Consider the following 16,755-nt stretch of genomic DNA (forward strand, 5'->3'; position numbering starts at 1 on the left):
ACTCTGCAGTCTCAGTGACTTAGTCCCCCCTGCCTTCTCCTTCCCCCAACACAGGTATTATATTAATCAACTTAAAGCAGATGTTCTTAGCAAAGAAGTAGGTCAGGTCTGCAGACCCAAATCCCAACCAGTCTTCGGAAAATCTTGACTAAAAAAAAGTGGAATTGATATTGCAATAATTAAGAGCCAAGTATGACTACCACTGGTGGCAGATAACATTTCACTTTCATTAAGCAATATAAAATAGATGCGAGAATTCCTGGCTGCCACCCTGACACACCAGGCTTTGCAGAAAGAATCTTAAATTGCACTATGTCAGTCAGAGCTCAGGAGTTATCAGCATCATTTAATTAACTTTTTTTTAATGCAAAAACTAACATGTTGGAATAAAATATAGAAATGTAATCCCTGTGCAAACCCACCACTAATGATGGCCCCCGGCAGAGACCTGAGCTGCACCCAGGCAGGAATCAGGGCATTAAACCCTCTTTGTTCCTTCCCTGAAGCCTCCTCCCTTAGCTGGAAGGGAAGGAGGGGTCAGGGGTTTCTTCCCCGTTGCCCTAGGAGCCTCGGGAGTGGGGAGCACTTCTCTGTTTAAGGCCCTAGCCTCTCTCCTCTTCTCCTTAATGCCCTTGAGATTCAGCCACGCTCCTGTTGAAGCTGACGTGTATTTTTATTCTTAAAAGAACACAGAAGCAACACTTTGACTAGTTTTCCAAAGAAGAATGTTACCTGGAGTCTTTGGCTCCAATTACGAGAGGATGGTATCGCCTGTGATTTTTCACCGATGGGTGTTATCTGTGAGACAGAATGCATACTTGGGGGCCCACGCGTGCGAGGGAGACGGGGAGAGAGGAGAGGGCGAGGAGCACAGCGAGGAAATGGTTGAGACTCTCAGGGTTCAACAGGGTGTTTGGCAAATGCAATTGGCTGTGGGCAGGGCCGCTCTCTCGCGCGGGTGGTACAGACTCTGTAATGCACCAATGGCAAGTAGGTGGTACAGGCATCACCACACCCAAGGCGGATGTTCCAAAGGCATCACAGCACTCTTGACGGCTGAACTTGAATTTGGCTTCAGGGTCCTTCCACTCCCGCCCTCCCAGCAGCCATTACCAATCGATAGGTGTTGGCACTCAAGGGGTAACCTGTGTGCCATCCCTTCATTAGCCTGTTGCACCTGTTGCCACCTGTGTCACGTAACGCCATACTGCTGGTCAGAGAATTCAAGCTTTCTTGCCTAGATTCTCCAATGGTCGGGAGGAATCCAAGATCAGGGGAGCTTTCCAGATAATCGTGCTGGGAGCTGTCAGCTAGAAGGGAAAAAAAAAGAAAAAAAGAAAAAGAGTGCCTTTTGGGGGGCCCCATTATACAAGAAACGAAAATGTTATGTTTGCTTTATCATCAGTTCTTCCGCTAACTGTTTGTTCTTTTTCCTTCTGTTTTCTTTCTCTAAAGAAATAAAGAGTTTAAACATAGGTAAGATGAAGAAGTCTTTCCCATATAATTTGATATGGTTCGTTTGCGTCCTTGTGTTTGCTTTTTGTTTTGTGCTTTCTTGTGTAATGTTGTATATTTTTATGTACCAAATATAGTAACTTTTTATGTGCTAATTGTGTGTTGTGGATATGATAAGCTTTAGCAATTATGAAATTCAGTCAAAAAGGAACCAAATAAGCTGACAGTAGTTAGAATTTCCGGAAGATGCAAGTGCAAGGTAATGAACCCTCAGCAAACTTTCATCCCGACTGCTCAGTGCGGTCCATACTTGGGCTAAACAGTTGAGGCAAACTTCTGGCTTTTGTAAATGCTGGACTGGGTTCACAAAAGCTTTAATGAACTGGAAACGGGTCAAAAACTCATTTTCAAACTCCTTAATGATTTTTTTCCCCCTGGATATATGGTCACTTTAAAAAAGAAAAAAAAAAAAAAACAAGTTAATTGCCAATCTGCTGGTCAGAATGCATCCAACAGTCAGATGCATTGGAAATTGCCATGGAATTCGATCACTTTTAAGTATTATGAAGGGTGTGAACCGAGCACTTTTTGTCTAAGTAGGCTTTGTCATTCAACTGCTCTGAGATTATCACCTAAACCATATTGGTCCAATTCACATATATGTGCATGTTGCTCTGGGGAGCTTCCTGTTACAACGTTAGGAAAACTCCAGGTTGCACTAAAATAGAAAAAAAGGGACCTTCTTTTTATTTGGAAGAGGAGGAAAAAACAAAGCAATGTATTTTAATACTCAAGGGAATCCTTCTCTTCACTCCTTGAAATGAAGTTGGCAGAGGCTCCTGCGTGATGTTAGGTCAAAATTAGACAAAGAATAAAGCTGTACAAGATCATCAAAGTCAGTGCAAAAGCCACGCGTAGGACTCCTCTGCCTCCACCATCTCAGGCACGCCCAAATTGGCTGGTTGTAGACACCCCCATTGGGCCAAATTTTTTAAAAGGCAGCAATGCCCCGGAAGGACACCCGCTTCAAACTTCCGTACTCCATCTGACCTTTGCCGTAGCCCCAGTGTGAAAGCATGGCCATCCATCTCCCTGAGCTCCTCTGCAGGAATGTTGATTGAAATGAGTTATGAGGCCCTGGGAAGAATGGGCTCCCAGCAAGAACTGACCCCACCCCCTCAACTGGCTGTTCTTCTGTCAGAGATTTTGAAAAGCCTCCTTGAATTGGGCTCCCTAGAAAGTCCAGAATTAATTATCTTGCTCACAGACAGGCACAGGTGTGCAGTGCCCTGATTCTTCTGATGATGGCACCAGCTCCTGTGTGGTCAGTAACAAAGTACAGCGTCTAATTAGAAAATGGCATGAATTTTCCCTTTCTGCCCTAATTTGTTTTGCATGTATGGATAGTCTCTCAAGACTTAGTAGCCAAAAAAAGAAGAAGAAGGAAGGAAGGAAAGGAACCCAGGTAGCCTACTCTCCCAGACCTGTTATCTAGGCTGGAATTTTAGAAAGACCTTGACTTCTAGTTGATATGCCTTAATAGCAACCTGAGGAGAGGCTGGAATTAAAGACAGTCTCGACACACAAACTGTTCCTAAAAATGGCTTCCTTGTTCTTTTCTTGCTTAACTCAGGGAAGAACCCAAATGGTGGTGTTTTCATTAGTAATTTACCAGCTACTGTCTACAGGACAGACGTGTCCAACACTACCATCGCCCTCACCTTCCCTTCACCTTTCCCAGCTCCTCTCTTCCCATAATTCCAAACTACAGTTGAAAAATAACTGGGGGAAAAAAAAAAAAAAAAAGACCTGTGCTCATTTTAGGCATGTGGCACCAAAACCTAGTCTCCCACACTAGGACAGAGAGGCGTCTGCTGCCTGCATCCTAGGGGCAGGGATGCTAATCACCAATGTGGGAATAGCATGAGTACCCATTCTGGTCTCAACCTCCAGCCAGTGACAGACACTGCAGAGGGATGAAAATGTAGGGTTTGAGCCAAAAGGGTCATGAGTGATGCTCTGATTTGACTTCTTTATTACCCCAATAAGGAATCTAGGACCCATCGTGGCCAAAAGACTTCCCTCGGTTCACCAGCTGGGTCCAAGTTGAGTTTAGAGTTTCCTGTGTCTTAGTCCTGAGCCAAGTTTACAGATCTTACCCTGTCCTCGTCAGCAACACACAGGACAGCTGGACGCACAGCAGAGAAAGAGATCCAGGTCTCTGAGGCTTCATGCCCTCCTAATTCATTTCCCCCACCCTGAGGTATCTCTCTCCTAGTGTGTCTTAGGGTCCTGGCAGATCCTGGGCCATGCCTGTGACCTCACTGTTACCCAAGATTTGAAAACTACATCTCCTTCCTTTACAATTCAGACTCTGGACATGATATCGGCAAGATATCACATGTCATCACACAAGATACCAACTTTGGTCATATCCACAACCGAGGAACAGTAGAGAAGGTCTGAGGCTGAGGACGGGGGATGGCTCTGGGGAGCCGCCCATCACAAAGTTAGGAAAACTCCAGGTTGGCCCAGTATTAATGATCTAGTACCTTGGAGGCACTGAGGAAGCATAGATTAAAAAGAGGACATTGTTGGGCTTCCCTGGTGGCGCAGTGGTTGAGAGTCCGCCTGCCGATGCAGGGGACGCGGGTTCGTGCCCCGGTCCGGGAAGATCCCACATGCCGCGGAGTGGCTAGGCCCCTGAGCCATGGCTGCTGAGCCTGTGCATCCGGAGCCTGTGCTCTGCAATGGGAGAGGCCACAACAGTGTGTGCGAGGCCCGCGTACCGCAAAAAAAAAAAAAAAAGAGGACATTGTCCCGTGGAAGTGTTCCTCAGCCCCACTTGCAAACATAGTAAACCCACGAGGTAAAGAAAGGAGGCTGGCACCCACAAGACACAAACACAAAAGCAGTATCAGAGTGAGATCTTTCGCAACAGCTAAATGAAGCAATGGTCTTCTAGCATGAAGGAAAGCGATGCATTCTCTGATAGCGTGAGGAGCTTAAGTCCAATTAGAAGCAGCTAAGAGCCATGACATGTTAGAACACTAACTTACTACGTTAGATTCTTTCCAGTTCACTAAAGTGGAAGAACAGCGGAGGTGGGTAGAGTCTTGCTGGGATTTCTGTCATCTCTTTGATCCAGGAGGCCAGCTGCATAGCCCCTTCTCATTCCTCTCTGTACTTCCTCTCCTAAAGCAACAACCCAGCACACAAGTACTATCTGGCGGTGAACCCTGTGTCCGGCTCTCTCTACGTGTCTGATACCAACAGTCGGCGAATCTACCGAGTCAAGTCTCTGAGCGGAGCTAAAGACCTGGCCGGGAATTCAGAAGTCGTGGCAGGGACGGGAGAGCAATGCTTGCCCTTCGACGAAGCCCGCTGTGGGGATGGAGGCAAGGCTGTGGATGCCACCCTGATGAGCCCTCGAGGTAGAGGCTGTAGAGGAAGAAAGCCCTTCCCCAAAGAGATCTTGCCACATGCATGGCTCCCTCCCTGTTGGAGCTGAACTAAGCCCAGGCAGTCCCAAACACAGCTTCCCCTAGAATAATTTAACTCTGCTAGATGGCTTTGGTGTGTGGGTGAATGTTTCTTAAAGAAACCGGATTTATTTATTTGAGGTGAACTTCATCACCCGCAAATGTCTTTAAGGCTGCAAATGGAAAGCGGGGTAGATTTGCTCCTGGAGATTGCTGGCTGCTGCCAGTCACAGAGAGTCAGGAGGAAATGTTCGCTCCGCGAGCCAGAGCGCCAGCTGTGTGGGCTGCAGACAGAACAGAGCCGGGTAGGAGGGCCTCCAACCACTCCGCAGCTGTTCTGTTAGATAATAGTGTATCTAAAGTCAAAAGCACAGTACCTGACATTTTGCAAATGCCCCATAATGGTAGCAATTAAGAATGGGTATCATTTCCAAGGGCCTGGATTTGGAGGTAGGGGGGCGGGGGAGTGCAGTTCTTGGCCCTGATGGATCTCTGTTTGAAAAGGGCTAACTGAAGGTTAAAGGCATGTTAAAAAAAAAAAAAAAAAGGAAAAAAAAGAAGGTTAAGGACCCGTCATTTGGAGGTCCAATTCTTTTTTTTTTTTTTTTTTTTTTTTTTTTGTGGTATGCGGGCCTCTCACTGCCGCGGCCTCTCCCGTTGCGGAGCACAGGCTCCGGACGCGCAGGCTCAGCAGCCATGGCTCACGGGCCCAGCCGCTCCGCGGCATATGGGATCCTCCCAGACCGGGGCACGAACCCGTATCCCCTGCATCGGCAGGCGGACTCCCAACCACTGCGCCACCAGGGAGGCCCTGGAGGTCCAATTCTTGTTAGCATTTTTAGCTATGCTGAAAGCACACAGCAGCATGAAATAAGGACGGGGGGCCTTGGGCTTGCGCCCTGGGGTGAAAATGCAAAAGAAATAGAAGCTGCTGTCTGCCTCTTACCAAGGGAGTGCTAAGACCAGCATTCCCCCCAGAGTATCGATGGAGTCAAGGAGGCTTCATTGGGAATACTTCCTGGAGGATACTTGTTGACTTAGGAGTTTGTGACTGCAAGGGTCGCTGTTTCCCAACCTCACTGTTGCAGTCAGTTGTGAAGGGTATTCAAGTAATTTACTACCAATAATTTTTTAAGCAGTGAACTTGGGAAAATAACATCTTTTCTAAAAAGAGCAGATGCAAAATGATCTCCCCATTCCTTCATTTGCAGCCTTAGTTCATTTGCAGCCCAAGGTTCGTTCTTTGGCTGCGTGGTGAAACAGCCAGTGCCCCAGGAATTAGGCAGATCTAGCACAGTGCCCCTGAGAAGGGGTATCACCTTAAAAGATTGAGAGCCACAGCTCTCAGTGTGCTACTCCAGTCAGGTCCCTAATCCAAGAAGGTAATGCCCGGTAGGGCATCCCTACCCCCCAACCCCATCCTGCCAGCCCTGCTCTTTGCCAAGAGACGCACTCCCACTGTTTGTCTTGCTCAGGTATTGCAGTTGACAAGAACGGGCTCATGTACTTTGTCGACGCCACCATGATCCGCAAGGTTGACCAGAATGGAATCATCTCCACCTTGCTGGGTTCCAATGACCTCACTGCTGTCCGGCCACTGAGCTGTGACTCCAGCATGGACGTGGCCCAGGTGGGACTCACTCACTCTCTCTCTGTCTCTCTTTCTTTCTCTCTCTCTCTCTTTCTCTCACTTCTCATCACTACGCCACACCTGGTTCTGGGCCTGAAGTTCTCACCTGGGGCCTGTTTGGGTCGGAAGTGGAGGGGGAGGAGGTGGTATAGATACAGATCCCAGGTTTGTTTGCAGAAGGCTTCAGGTGAGCTAGACAGCAGGATGGAATGGGACATGTCAGATAGAAATGAGAGAGAAGTAGAAAAAGAGAATGGGAGAGGGAAATTCTGCCCAGAAGAGTGGAGCTGGTGACACACTCCAGCCATGGCAGATTATAGGGTAGGAGTTACCGTGTAATTACCTTTCTTCTTCATTATTATTGCAGGTTTGAGAATGTACCATACAGTATTACATGTCAATCAGAACTTCCCTGTTAGTCTGAAATGATTGCATCCTCACTAGATAAACCTTTACTTTGTGCAGTAGTAACTAAAGCAGATCCCTCTGCAATGTTCCCCCAAGTGATAGTCTTTTAGTCCAGGTTCTTACCTGTTGGCAGAGAACAGAGGCTCACTCGAATGTACCACAGGGGAAATGGGACTTTATACTTCTTTTTTAAAATTTTTATTGGAATATAGTTGATTTACAGAAACGGGACTTGAATATAAGGGTCTTCAAACAACCTGGAGTCTATGTTTACTCTTCCAAAAGGGCCTTTTCCACCCTCGGTCAACTTCATTAATTTCAGCTCAATTTCCTCAACTAACTGACCACTAGTTACTGAGGCTTTCATTTCAGATTCTGCAGAGAAGGGATGTGTTTGGTCCAGTTCACTTTTTCAAGCAAACACTCAGGTTGTAGTTCGCTGGCCAGCCTGTGCATTGGCTGCCCTTGGGTCAGGGACACCTTTTAAACTGCGTGGCTCCTTGTCGTGAATCGGATAAAGATGCTAAATGAACCTAGCCTTCTCAGGGCCACAGCTTGGTGAGCAGAGTATGGGCTGCATCACACTAGCCCTCTGTGCTGTGAACCACCTAACTGTATGTGATGACTCTGACCCTGGTCCAGTTATCTGGGGCTGTCAAGAGCATCATGGGTAGAACTGGTGACCTACTCTAGCCATGACCTACTCTAGCCACAGCAGTTGACAAAGTAGGAGATGTCTGTTCCAAGTTACTTCTTCGCTATTGCATACACCCAGCACAGGCAATGAGCAAGTGGTTCCATGATGGGCACGTCTCGTACAGTGTGTTAGTAAAAAAAAAAAAAAAAAAAAAAGTCAGTCTTTTCTCCCAGTTGCATAAAATCAATAGAAGTGCCCTGCACAGTTAAACACTGAGCACATTAGAGGCTGTTCTTGAATTTGGTGCCATATCATCCACAGGTTCGCCTGGAATGGCCAACAGACCTTGCCATCAACCCCATGGACAACTCCCTGTATGTTCTAGAGAACAACGTCATCCTTCGCATCACCGAGAACCACCAAGTCAGCATCATTGCGGGACGCCCCATGCACTGCCAGGTTCCTGGCATTGACTACTCGCTCAGCAAACTAGCCATTCACTCTGCTCTGGAGTCAGCCAGTGCCATTGCCCTCTCTCACACTGGGGTCCTCTATATCACTGAGACAGATGAGAAGAAGATTAACCGTCTACGCCAGGTAACAACCAATGGGGAGATCTGCCTTTTAGCGGGGGCAGCCTCCGACTGTGACTGCAAAAACGATGTCAATTGCAACTGCTACGCAGGAGATGATGCCTATGCGACTGATGCCATCTTGAATTCCCCATCATCCTTGGCTGTAGCTCCCGATGGTACCATCTACATCGCAGACCTCGGAAATATTCGGATCAGGGCGGTCAGCAAGAACAAGCCCGTTCTGAATGCTTTCAACCAGTATGAGGCTGCATCCCCCGGAGAACAGGAGTTGTACGTCTTCAACGCCGATGGCATCCACCAGTACACTGTGAGCCTGGTGACAGGGGAGTACTTGTACAATTTCACGTATAGTGCTGACAATGATGTCACTGAGTTGATTGACAATAATGGAAATTCCCTCAAGATCCGTCGGGACAGCAGTGGCATGCCCCGCCACCTGCTCATGCCTGACAACCAGATCATCACTCTCACAGTGGGCACCAATGGAGGTCTCAAAGTTGTGTCCACGCAGAACTTGGAGCTTGGCCTCATGACCTATGATGGGAACACTGGCCTCCTAGCCACCAAGAGTGATGAAACCGGATGGACAACTTTCTATGAGTAAGTAGATTTTTAAAGTAGTTCCTAATAGTACTCACCCTACCCTCGCTGGCGTCAGGACTGGCCGTCCGTGTAGCTTTTAGAATTGTTTACTCAGGTTGTCTTCCTAACTTGAATGCCCCAGGCTATTCCCGTCCTCTGACTCCTAAATGATTTGCACTATTGGGTGTCTGGTATTGAGCATCCTCCCTCCAAGAGTTGGGAATGCCTGTTGCCTGCTTGCCCCTCCAATTTCAGGATATTAGACACGCACGGCGCCTGAGAGATCAAGTGTTGATTAACTTTGCTGATTATTCATGTTTGCCATGGGTGCGGAAATTAGAAACTAAAAAGCAGGATCCTGATGGGGCTCCTGTAATTTGCCAATAGGTCCAGCAACACACTTGATTGCACAGACAGGTAGATAAACTCTGAATTTCCTCTTTAGCAGAAGCAGATCAATACAGATAAAGTGCTAGGTATATTAAAAGATGTGAGAGCTGGGCATATTTCCCCTAACAATTATCTCATATTTGATAGTCCCGCTGTTTGTTTTACCAAAAAGCTGTTTTCCCTCACTCCTGCAGGCAGTTCTTGGTCCAGCTGCCTGCTGCTGCAGGTATTAACCAGTGGCATGCTGGTGGGAGGAAATTGCTAAGGCATGATTCGCTGGCTGAGACAGGGATGGAATTTATAAGTATCTGGCTCTCCTTGATGGTGAAGGATCTGGCTAACCACTATCTATTTGGAGTCGTTGCTTGCTTTCCATTTAGGTGCTGCTGCCAGCTGAGAATTTAGTGAGTTGGCAAGGTGTTGTCACAGAAGGAAGGAGGGACGGGAGAGAACAGAAGACCTCACTGTTGATCAGTTTTACTTTCAGGGATGTGCACTTCCTGTTTGCATTCCAGTGGGTTTGGGAGAATGTAAAGGAAGCTGTTGCCACCTCCTGGAAACTGGCTGCACTGCAGAATTGCTTGCCCTTGCTCTCCTTCCTTCTTTGGGCCAAGCTGTCTTTCTCAGACTTCTGAAGCACCCTAATATCCTTCAGACACTGGGACTTGATCACACTTTATCAGCCAGTGACTCTGTCCCTGAAGGCACCATCTAAGTGCTGTCTTTAGCTCTCACACCAAGTTAGGCTAAAGCTACACTTTAACCCAAACGCCTCCTAGATTCTCATCTTCTCTTCTGGAAGTTGCACCTGAAGACTCAATGCATTTCAGAGAGAATTGGTGTCATCCTCAGGAGGCCAGTCTGAAGTAGGCCTGACTTAAGAGGCTGTAGTAACAAAGTTCATCCAGACTGAGGTGCATCCTGAGACAGGAACTCTAACTGGAAGAGTATCTTCCAGAAGGGGCCCCTAGCTGAATGAAAACAAGGTTAAGGGTTTTGTTTGTTTGTTTGTTTTTTCTAACGTTCGTTCAAAAGTTACATGGAAGCATAATTTTTTTCTCTCTTGATATGAAGAGCTGCTTTTTTTTTCATACTGTTGAATTGGTAAATTATCATACATTCTCCATTGTAGGGGTTCAGTGCGTATGGCTTTCTTGGCCTCCTAAACAAGATGGTAATTTTTTTCTGTTTTGTGGTATGTTTTACACATGGTCAGCAAGTTGGTTGTTTAAAAATCAGAGACAAACTCTACTTCCCGTGGGGACCGCAGTAGCCTTAGTGAAAACTTTAGAGACAGGAGTTAACAGAGTGATGAACAAAACCACACAGAGGCCTTGAGGCTCTTAGAAAACAATCTGTCCTTCAGTGAGTGCTTGTAAGAGCACCTGCCTTCTGCATAGTGCTTTATAGGTAGAGAAGCCTTTCATCCGCCCACCCGTCACAACGACCTTCTAAGTACAGGTGTGATTATCCTCATTTTATGGATAAAGAAATTGAGGCTCAGAGACGTGAAGCCACCCCCACCCCCGTCACCCCGCCCCCAAGGCCCCAGAGAGAGTCAGCGGTGCAGCAGGACTCCAATCCAGGTCTCCAAGTCTCGCCTTCTTTGCGTTACACACCAGTGTCCTGAAGCAGGGCTGTGAGTAGAATTGGGAACTCCTGCCTTCCTTTGGATTCCAAAAGGGAACGCACCTGTCCCAAAAGTTGGGGGAAGGTACGACCCCTAAAGACAAATTCCTCCTTGACTCTGGGAGCGGGAGAGAAAGGTGAGGAAAAATAACTGTTGAATTATCCTGGCCCTATTCGATGGTCAGTCAGTTTCAGAAAGTTCCAGGAAGCCCCAACCTTGGAATTGAACTTTCCCCAGATGTAGGCCACTGGGTCCTGATAGAAGATGTAGCCTGGTGGGTATATCTCTGAGAGAACACAGGTTTTCACAGCCTTCCCCAGAAGACAGCACAGTATACCAGAAAGCTCCCAGATCTTGGGAGTCAGGAAGACAAGGATATGAATGCCATATACTTACTTATTGACTTTGGACACGTTACCTAACCTCTCTGAGCCTCAGTGTCCATACATCTGTCAAGTGGGGATAATAATGCAAGCCGTATAGGGGCACTGTGATAATTCACTGAGATGATATATTGCTACTTTTAGAAATTAGCAAAGCACCTGGCATATAGAAATCCAACGAAGGGTAGATGCTAATGGGATTGAGAGAAGCAGTTGATTTATCGCACCTCTATCTCCATCCCACCCCCTCAGATTCCAAAGAACCAATTGCATAGTGGATACAGGAGTCAGGTAGATGGAGATTCGTTTTGGAGAAGCAGAATTGAAGAATGCAGTTTTCACATTTGGTCTTTCCTTGCTACTTCACTTGGAATTTATCCCGCTCTCTCCCCATGCCCCCGTGCTTCTGTGCCACCCCCATCCCCTGCCAGGGCAGAGCCTGCCTTAGTAAACCTGGGGCCCAGAGGAACAGAAAACGCGCCACCCTCAAGGACAGGAAGAGAGACACTGTAAAGGGCTATTCCAGTCCTGAGCAACTCCTCCCAACCAAGCAACTGGGGAAGGAGTGAATATCGGATCAGAGGGAGGGAGGGAGGGAGGGATGGAAGTTGCCCTTCCACGGAGTAGGGTTCAAGAGTTACTTCCTGGAATAAGCAGGCGCTGCAATGCAAGGAGCCTGGAACGGGTCCCTTTAACTGTTACCTTTCTCCCACATCCTCTTTGTGTTGGGAAGTGCCTCACAGAGAGCTCGGCAGGAATGGAGCAGACGTGGGAATGCCTTCTGGAAGTTCTGTGGTGTCTGCTAAGTTCTCGGACTGGGGGAGAGTGGCCTGTATTCCTGACAGTCACAGGACTGTACTTAAAATGACAACCACCACTACACGTGCTCTCTCTCTTCTCCCGCCTTGATTTCAATCCTTTCCACTGGTCACCGTCTGACATACTCCATATATTTGTATTAATTATTATTGGAGTATAGTTGCTTTACAATGTTGTGCTAGTTTCTGCTGTACAGCAAAGTGAATCAGCTATATGTGTACATATATTCCCTCTTTTTTTCGATTTCCTTCCCATTTAGGTCACCACAGAGCACTGAGTAGAGTTCTCTGTGCTGTACAGTAGGTTCTCATTAGTTCTCTCTTTTATACATAGTAGCAATAGTGTGTGACATACACTATAGTTTAGACTTCAGTTTATTTTGACTCTCTCCATCTAGCTTGCACACATCATGATGGCAAGGATTTTCATCCATTTTGTTCCTAGCCGTGTCCCCAGAGCCTTGAACGGTGCCTGGCACATAGTAGGAAGTCAGTGAATAGATGTTGAAGAAATGAGTCAGATGCAGCCTCCAGCCCCACATGAGTCATGGCAGGACTGGTTCCACTGGGTCGCCGTGAGGTCCCATTACTGGAACTCATAACTCCTTGCCAGGATGTGCAGACTTATTTGCAAAGAGACCTGAATCTGGAGATACTCACTCCATGGGTATAGGAAGCAGAATCTCCCTTAAAAGTTAAAGAAGATCTATTTTCTCCCTCTGGCCCCTGAGAGTCTGTACTCAACCCCAATCCGCTCTTCCCCAAAAGTAGACTCTCCAGTTCCTACTGTTTATCTCACAATGAAGCGCAGCAATCTATACATCGTAGGTGTCCAGGTAATACAGTGGATTGGAATTAAATCGCTGCCTGGGGCTCCCAGAATACACTCCTCACATTGTCCCTGCTTGGCAGCAAGACTTGGGGGGACACTAAGCTCCCTATATCAATACATGTAGAATTGTTTAATTTTCTTATTTATTGAGGTAAAATTAACATATAACATTATATTAGTTTCAGGGGTACAACATAATGATTCAGTATTCGTATATATTGTGAAATGATCACCACAGCAAGTCTAGATAACGTCTGTCACCATATAGTTACAAAAAAATGTCTTACTTGTGATGAGAACTTCCAGGTTCCACTCTCTTAGCAACTTTCAGATAGGTAATACAGTATTATTAACTATAGTTACCATGCTGTATATTAGATCCCCATGACTTATTTATTTTAAAACTGAAAATGTGTACCTTTTAAAATTGCTTTTATTGCTGTCTAGGTGATTTACAACATTGTGTTAATTTCTGCTGTACAGCAAAGTGATTCAGTTTTACATACATATATATAGTCTTTTCATTATGGTTTATCACAGGATATTGAATATAGTTCCCTGTGCTGTACAGTAGGACCTTGTTGTTTATCCATTCTAATATATAACAGTTTGCATCTGCTAATCCCAAACTCCCAATCCATCCCTCCCCCACCGAACCTTCCCCTTGGCAACCACAAGTCTGTTCTCCAGGTCTACGAGTCTGTTTCTGTTTCATGGATAGGTCCATTTATGTCATATTTTAGATTCCACATATAAGTGATATCATGTGGTCTTTCTGGCTTACTTAGTATGATAATCTCTAGTTCCATCCATGTTGCTGCAAATGGCACTATTTCATTCTTTTTTATGGCCGAGTAGTATTCCACTGTATATATGTACCCCATCTTCTTTATCCATTTCCCTGTCGATGGACACTTAAGGTTGCTTCTGTGTCTTGGCTATTGTGAATAGTGCTGTTTTGAACATAGGAGTGCATGTATAGTTTTGTCTGGCTATACGCCCAGGAGTGGGATTGCTGGATCATATGGTAACTCTATTTTTAGTTTTTTGAGGAACCTCCATACTGTTTTCCATAGCGGCTGTATCAATTTACATCCCCACCAACAGTGTAGGAGGGTTCCGTTTTCTCCACCCTCTCCAGCATTTCTTACTTGTAGCCTTTTTAATGATGGCCGTTCTGACCGGTGTGAGGTGGCACCCCATTGGAGTTTTGATTTGCATTTCTCTAGGAATTAGTGACGATGAGCATCTTTTTATGTACCTGTTGGCCATCTGTGTGTCTTCTTTGGGAAAGTGTCTATACAGATCCTCTGCTTATTTTATAATCAAATTATCTGCGTTTTTTGCTATTGAGTTGTATGAATTCTTTATATATTTTGGATATTCTTCCCTTATCAGATAGGTGATTTGCAAATATTTTCTCTCGTTCAGTGTAGCGCCTTATTTTGTGGATGATTTCTTTGCTGGGCAAAAAGCTTTTTGGTTTGATATAATCCCACTTGTTGGTTTGTGCTTTTATTGCCTTTGCTTTTGTGTCAAATGCAAAAAAAAAAAAAAAAATCACGAACACTAATGTCACAGAGCTTACCGCCTATATTTACTTCTAGGAGTTTTATAGTTTCAGGTCTTACAGTCAAGTTTTTAATCCCTTTGGGTTAATTTTGTGAGTGGTATTTTGTGAGTGGCATAAGATAGTGTTTCATTCTTTTCCATGTGGCTGGCCAGTTTTCCCAACACCACTTTTTGAAGAGACTGTTCTTTCCCCCATTGTATATTCTAGGCTCCTTTGTCATAAGTAAATTGACCATGTGTGTGTGGGTTTATTTCTGGGCTCTCGAGTCTGTTCCATTGGTCTGTGTGGCTGTTTTTTATTCCAGTGCCACACCAAATGAAATCAGGGAGCATGATGCCTCTGGCTTTGTTCTTTCTTGATTACTTTGGCTAGTAGGATATCTGTGGTTCCATACAAACTTTAGGAGTGTTTGTTTGTTCTATTTCTGTGAAGAATGCCATTGGAATTTTGATAGGGAATTGCTTTGAGTAATATGGACAGTTTAATTCTTCCAATCCATGAGCATGGACTATCTTTTCATTTATTTGTGTATTCTTTGAGTTCATTCATCAGTGTCTTATAACAGTGTACAGGCGTTTTGCCCCTTTGTTAACTTTATTCCTAGGTATTTTATTCTTTTCTTGATGCAGTTCAGATTTTATATATTGATTTTGTATCCTGCAGCTTTTACTGAATTTATTTATTCCAACAGATTTTTGGGTGAAGTTTTTAGGGTTTTCTCTATGTAATATGATGTCATATACAAATAATGACAGTTTAACTTCTGCCTTTCTAATTTGGATGCCTTTTTTTCCCTTGCCTAATTGCTCTGGATAAGAAGACTTCCAATACTATGTTGAATACAGTGGCATCCTTTGTCTTGTTCCTGATCTTAGAGGAAAAACTGTCAGCGTTTTACCATTGTGTGTGATGTTAGCTGTGGGCTTTTAGTATGTTGAAGTATGTTCCCTCTATACTCACGTCGTTGAATTTTTTCTGCATCTATTCAGATGATGATACGGTTTGTTCCTTCATTTTGTTAATGTGGTATTTCACATTGATTGTTTTGCCAGTGTGACCCATCCTTGCATTCCCTAGAATAAATCCCACTTAATTATGGTGTATGAGCCTTTTAATGTACTGTTGAATTCGGTTTCCTAATATTTTGTTTGTTGAGGATTCTTGCATTTATGTTTAGAGACGCTGGCTTGTAATTTTCTTTTCTTGCAGTGTCCCTAGCTGGTTTTGGTATCAGGGTAATGCTGGCCTTGTAAAATGACTTTGGAGTGTTCCCTCCCCTTTATTTTTTGGAAGAGTTTGAAGAGAATTGGTATTAACTCTTCTTTGAATGTTTAGCAGAATTCACCAGTGAAGCCAAGTGAGCCTGGACTTTTGGTGGGAGGTTTTTGATGCCTGATTCAATCTCCTTACTAGTAATTGGCCTGTTCAGATTTTATTTGTTCATTATTCAGTCCTTTAATTTGTGGAACACAAATTAAAGAGCATAAAGCTGAGCATAAAGTTGCTGTTCTCACTAACTAACTTGGGAAAGCATGATTAAGTACCCCCTGCCTAAGGTGCAATGTATGTTTTCAGGTGTATCAGTGGGTAGTAGAAAAAAGCATCACCGTTTGTTTCTCAGGGCAGGCTGGAGCTTTGATGACTGTGACGAGGAGCCTCAGCGTGCTGCACCACCTGGCCACCCCACCTGCCAGTTTCTCTTTCTCTGGCACCATGAGTCTGTCCCTTGTGTGGTTCTGAGTGTTGGGGAAGCCTTCAGTCCCAGGAACTGTGCTTCTAACCAGTGTGTCTGTTCTCCAGCTATGACCACGAGGGCCGCCTAACCAATGTGACACGCCCCACGGGGGTGGTGACCAGCCTACACCGGGAAATGGAGAAATCCATCACCATTGACATTGAGAACTCCAACCGTGATGACGATGTCACTGTCATTACCAACCTGTCTTCTGTGGAGGCCTCCTACACAGTGGTACAAGGTAAGCCCCTCACCTACCACCACCCCTCACCCCCAGACTCAGCTAAGGCCAGAGGTAGGTGTGAGTTACCAAGCCTGGGAGGACTTCCAGAGACCTCCCACCCCTCAGCTTGCTGTTTTAGTCCATAGCAAACTAACTCTGCAAGAGGTCAATCTTGTAGAAAAGGACTTAATCAGTCAGATGCAGGAGAATGTCATCTATACCAAACCAAGTGGCTGGATAGTTGGGAATGTCTACATATTTATGTGAAAATGTCCGTTTTCATCCCTCTGTACGCTGCCCCCACCTCTCCATCACCAGCACTCCCTACCAACCCAACACACACACAGTTACCTTCTCAAAGGTGGTTTTAGTCTCTTGAGC

At 45.5% G+C, this 16,755-nt stretch overlaps 1 protein-coding gene across 6 annotated transcripts in view; it reads left to right on the forward strand.

Moving 5' to 3' along the window:
• TENM2 (teneurin transmembrane protein 2) overlaps positions 1 to 16,755 on the forward strand; it is a gene marked incomplete at its 5' end in the record, with an annotated part of 1,007,477 nt that overhangs the window by 938,381 nt on the left and 52,341 nt on the right. For 5 of the 6 annotated variants that reach the window (XM_079702682.1, XM_079702683.1, XM_079702684.1 and 2 more), the window contains 5 exons: positions 1,456 to 1,476; positions 4,657 to 4,889; positions 6,413 to 6,567; positions 7,934 to 8,808; positions 16,217 to 16,392. In XM_079702682.1, coding sequence (XP_079558808.1) covers positions 1,456 to 1,476; positions 4,657 to 4,889; positions 6,413 to 6,567; positions 7,934 to 8,808; positions 16,217 to 16,392 — 1,460 coding nt within the window. The remainder of the gene's footprint in view (positions 1 to 1,455; positions 1,477 to 4,656; positions 4,890 to 6,412; positions 6,568 to 7,933; positions 8,809 to 16,216; positions 16,393 to 16,755) is intronic. The other variant, XM_079702686.1, reaches the window with a different exon arrangement.

This window comes from Hyperoodon ampullatus (assembly GCF_949752795.1).
Source record: "Hyperoodon ampullatus genome assembly, chromosome: 4".
NCBI classification, from domain to species: domain Eukaryota; kingdom Metazoa; phylum Chordata; class Mammalia; order Artiodactyla; family Ziphiidae; genus Hyperoodon; species Hyperoodon ampullatus.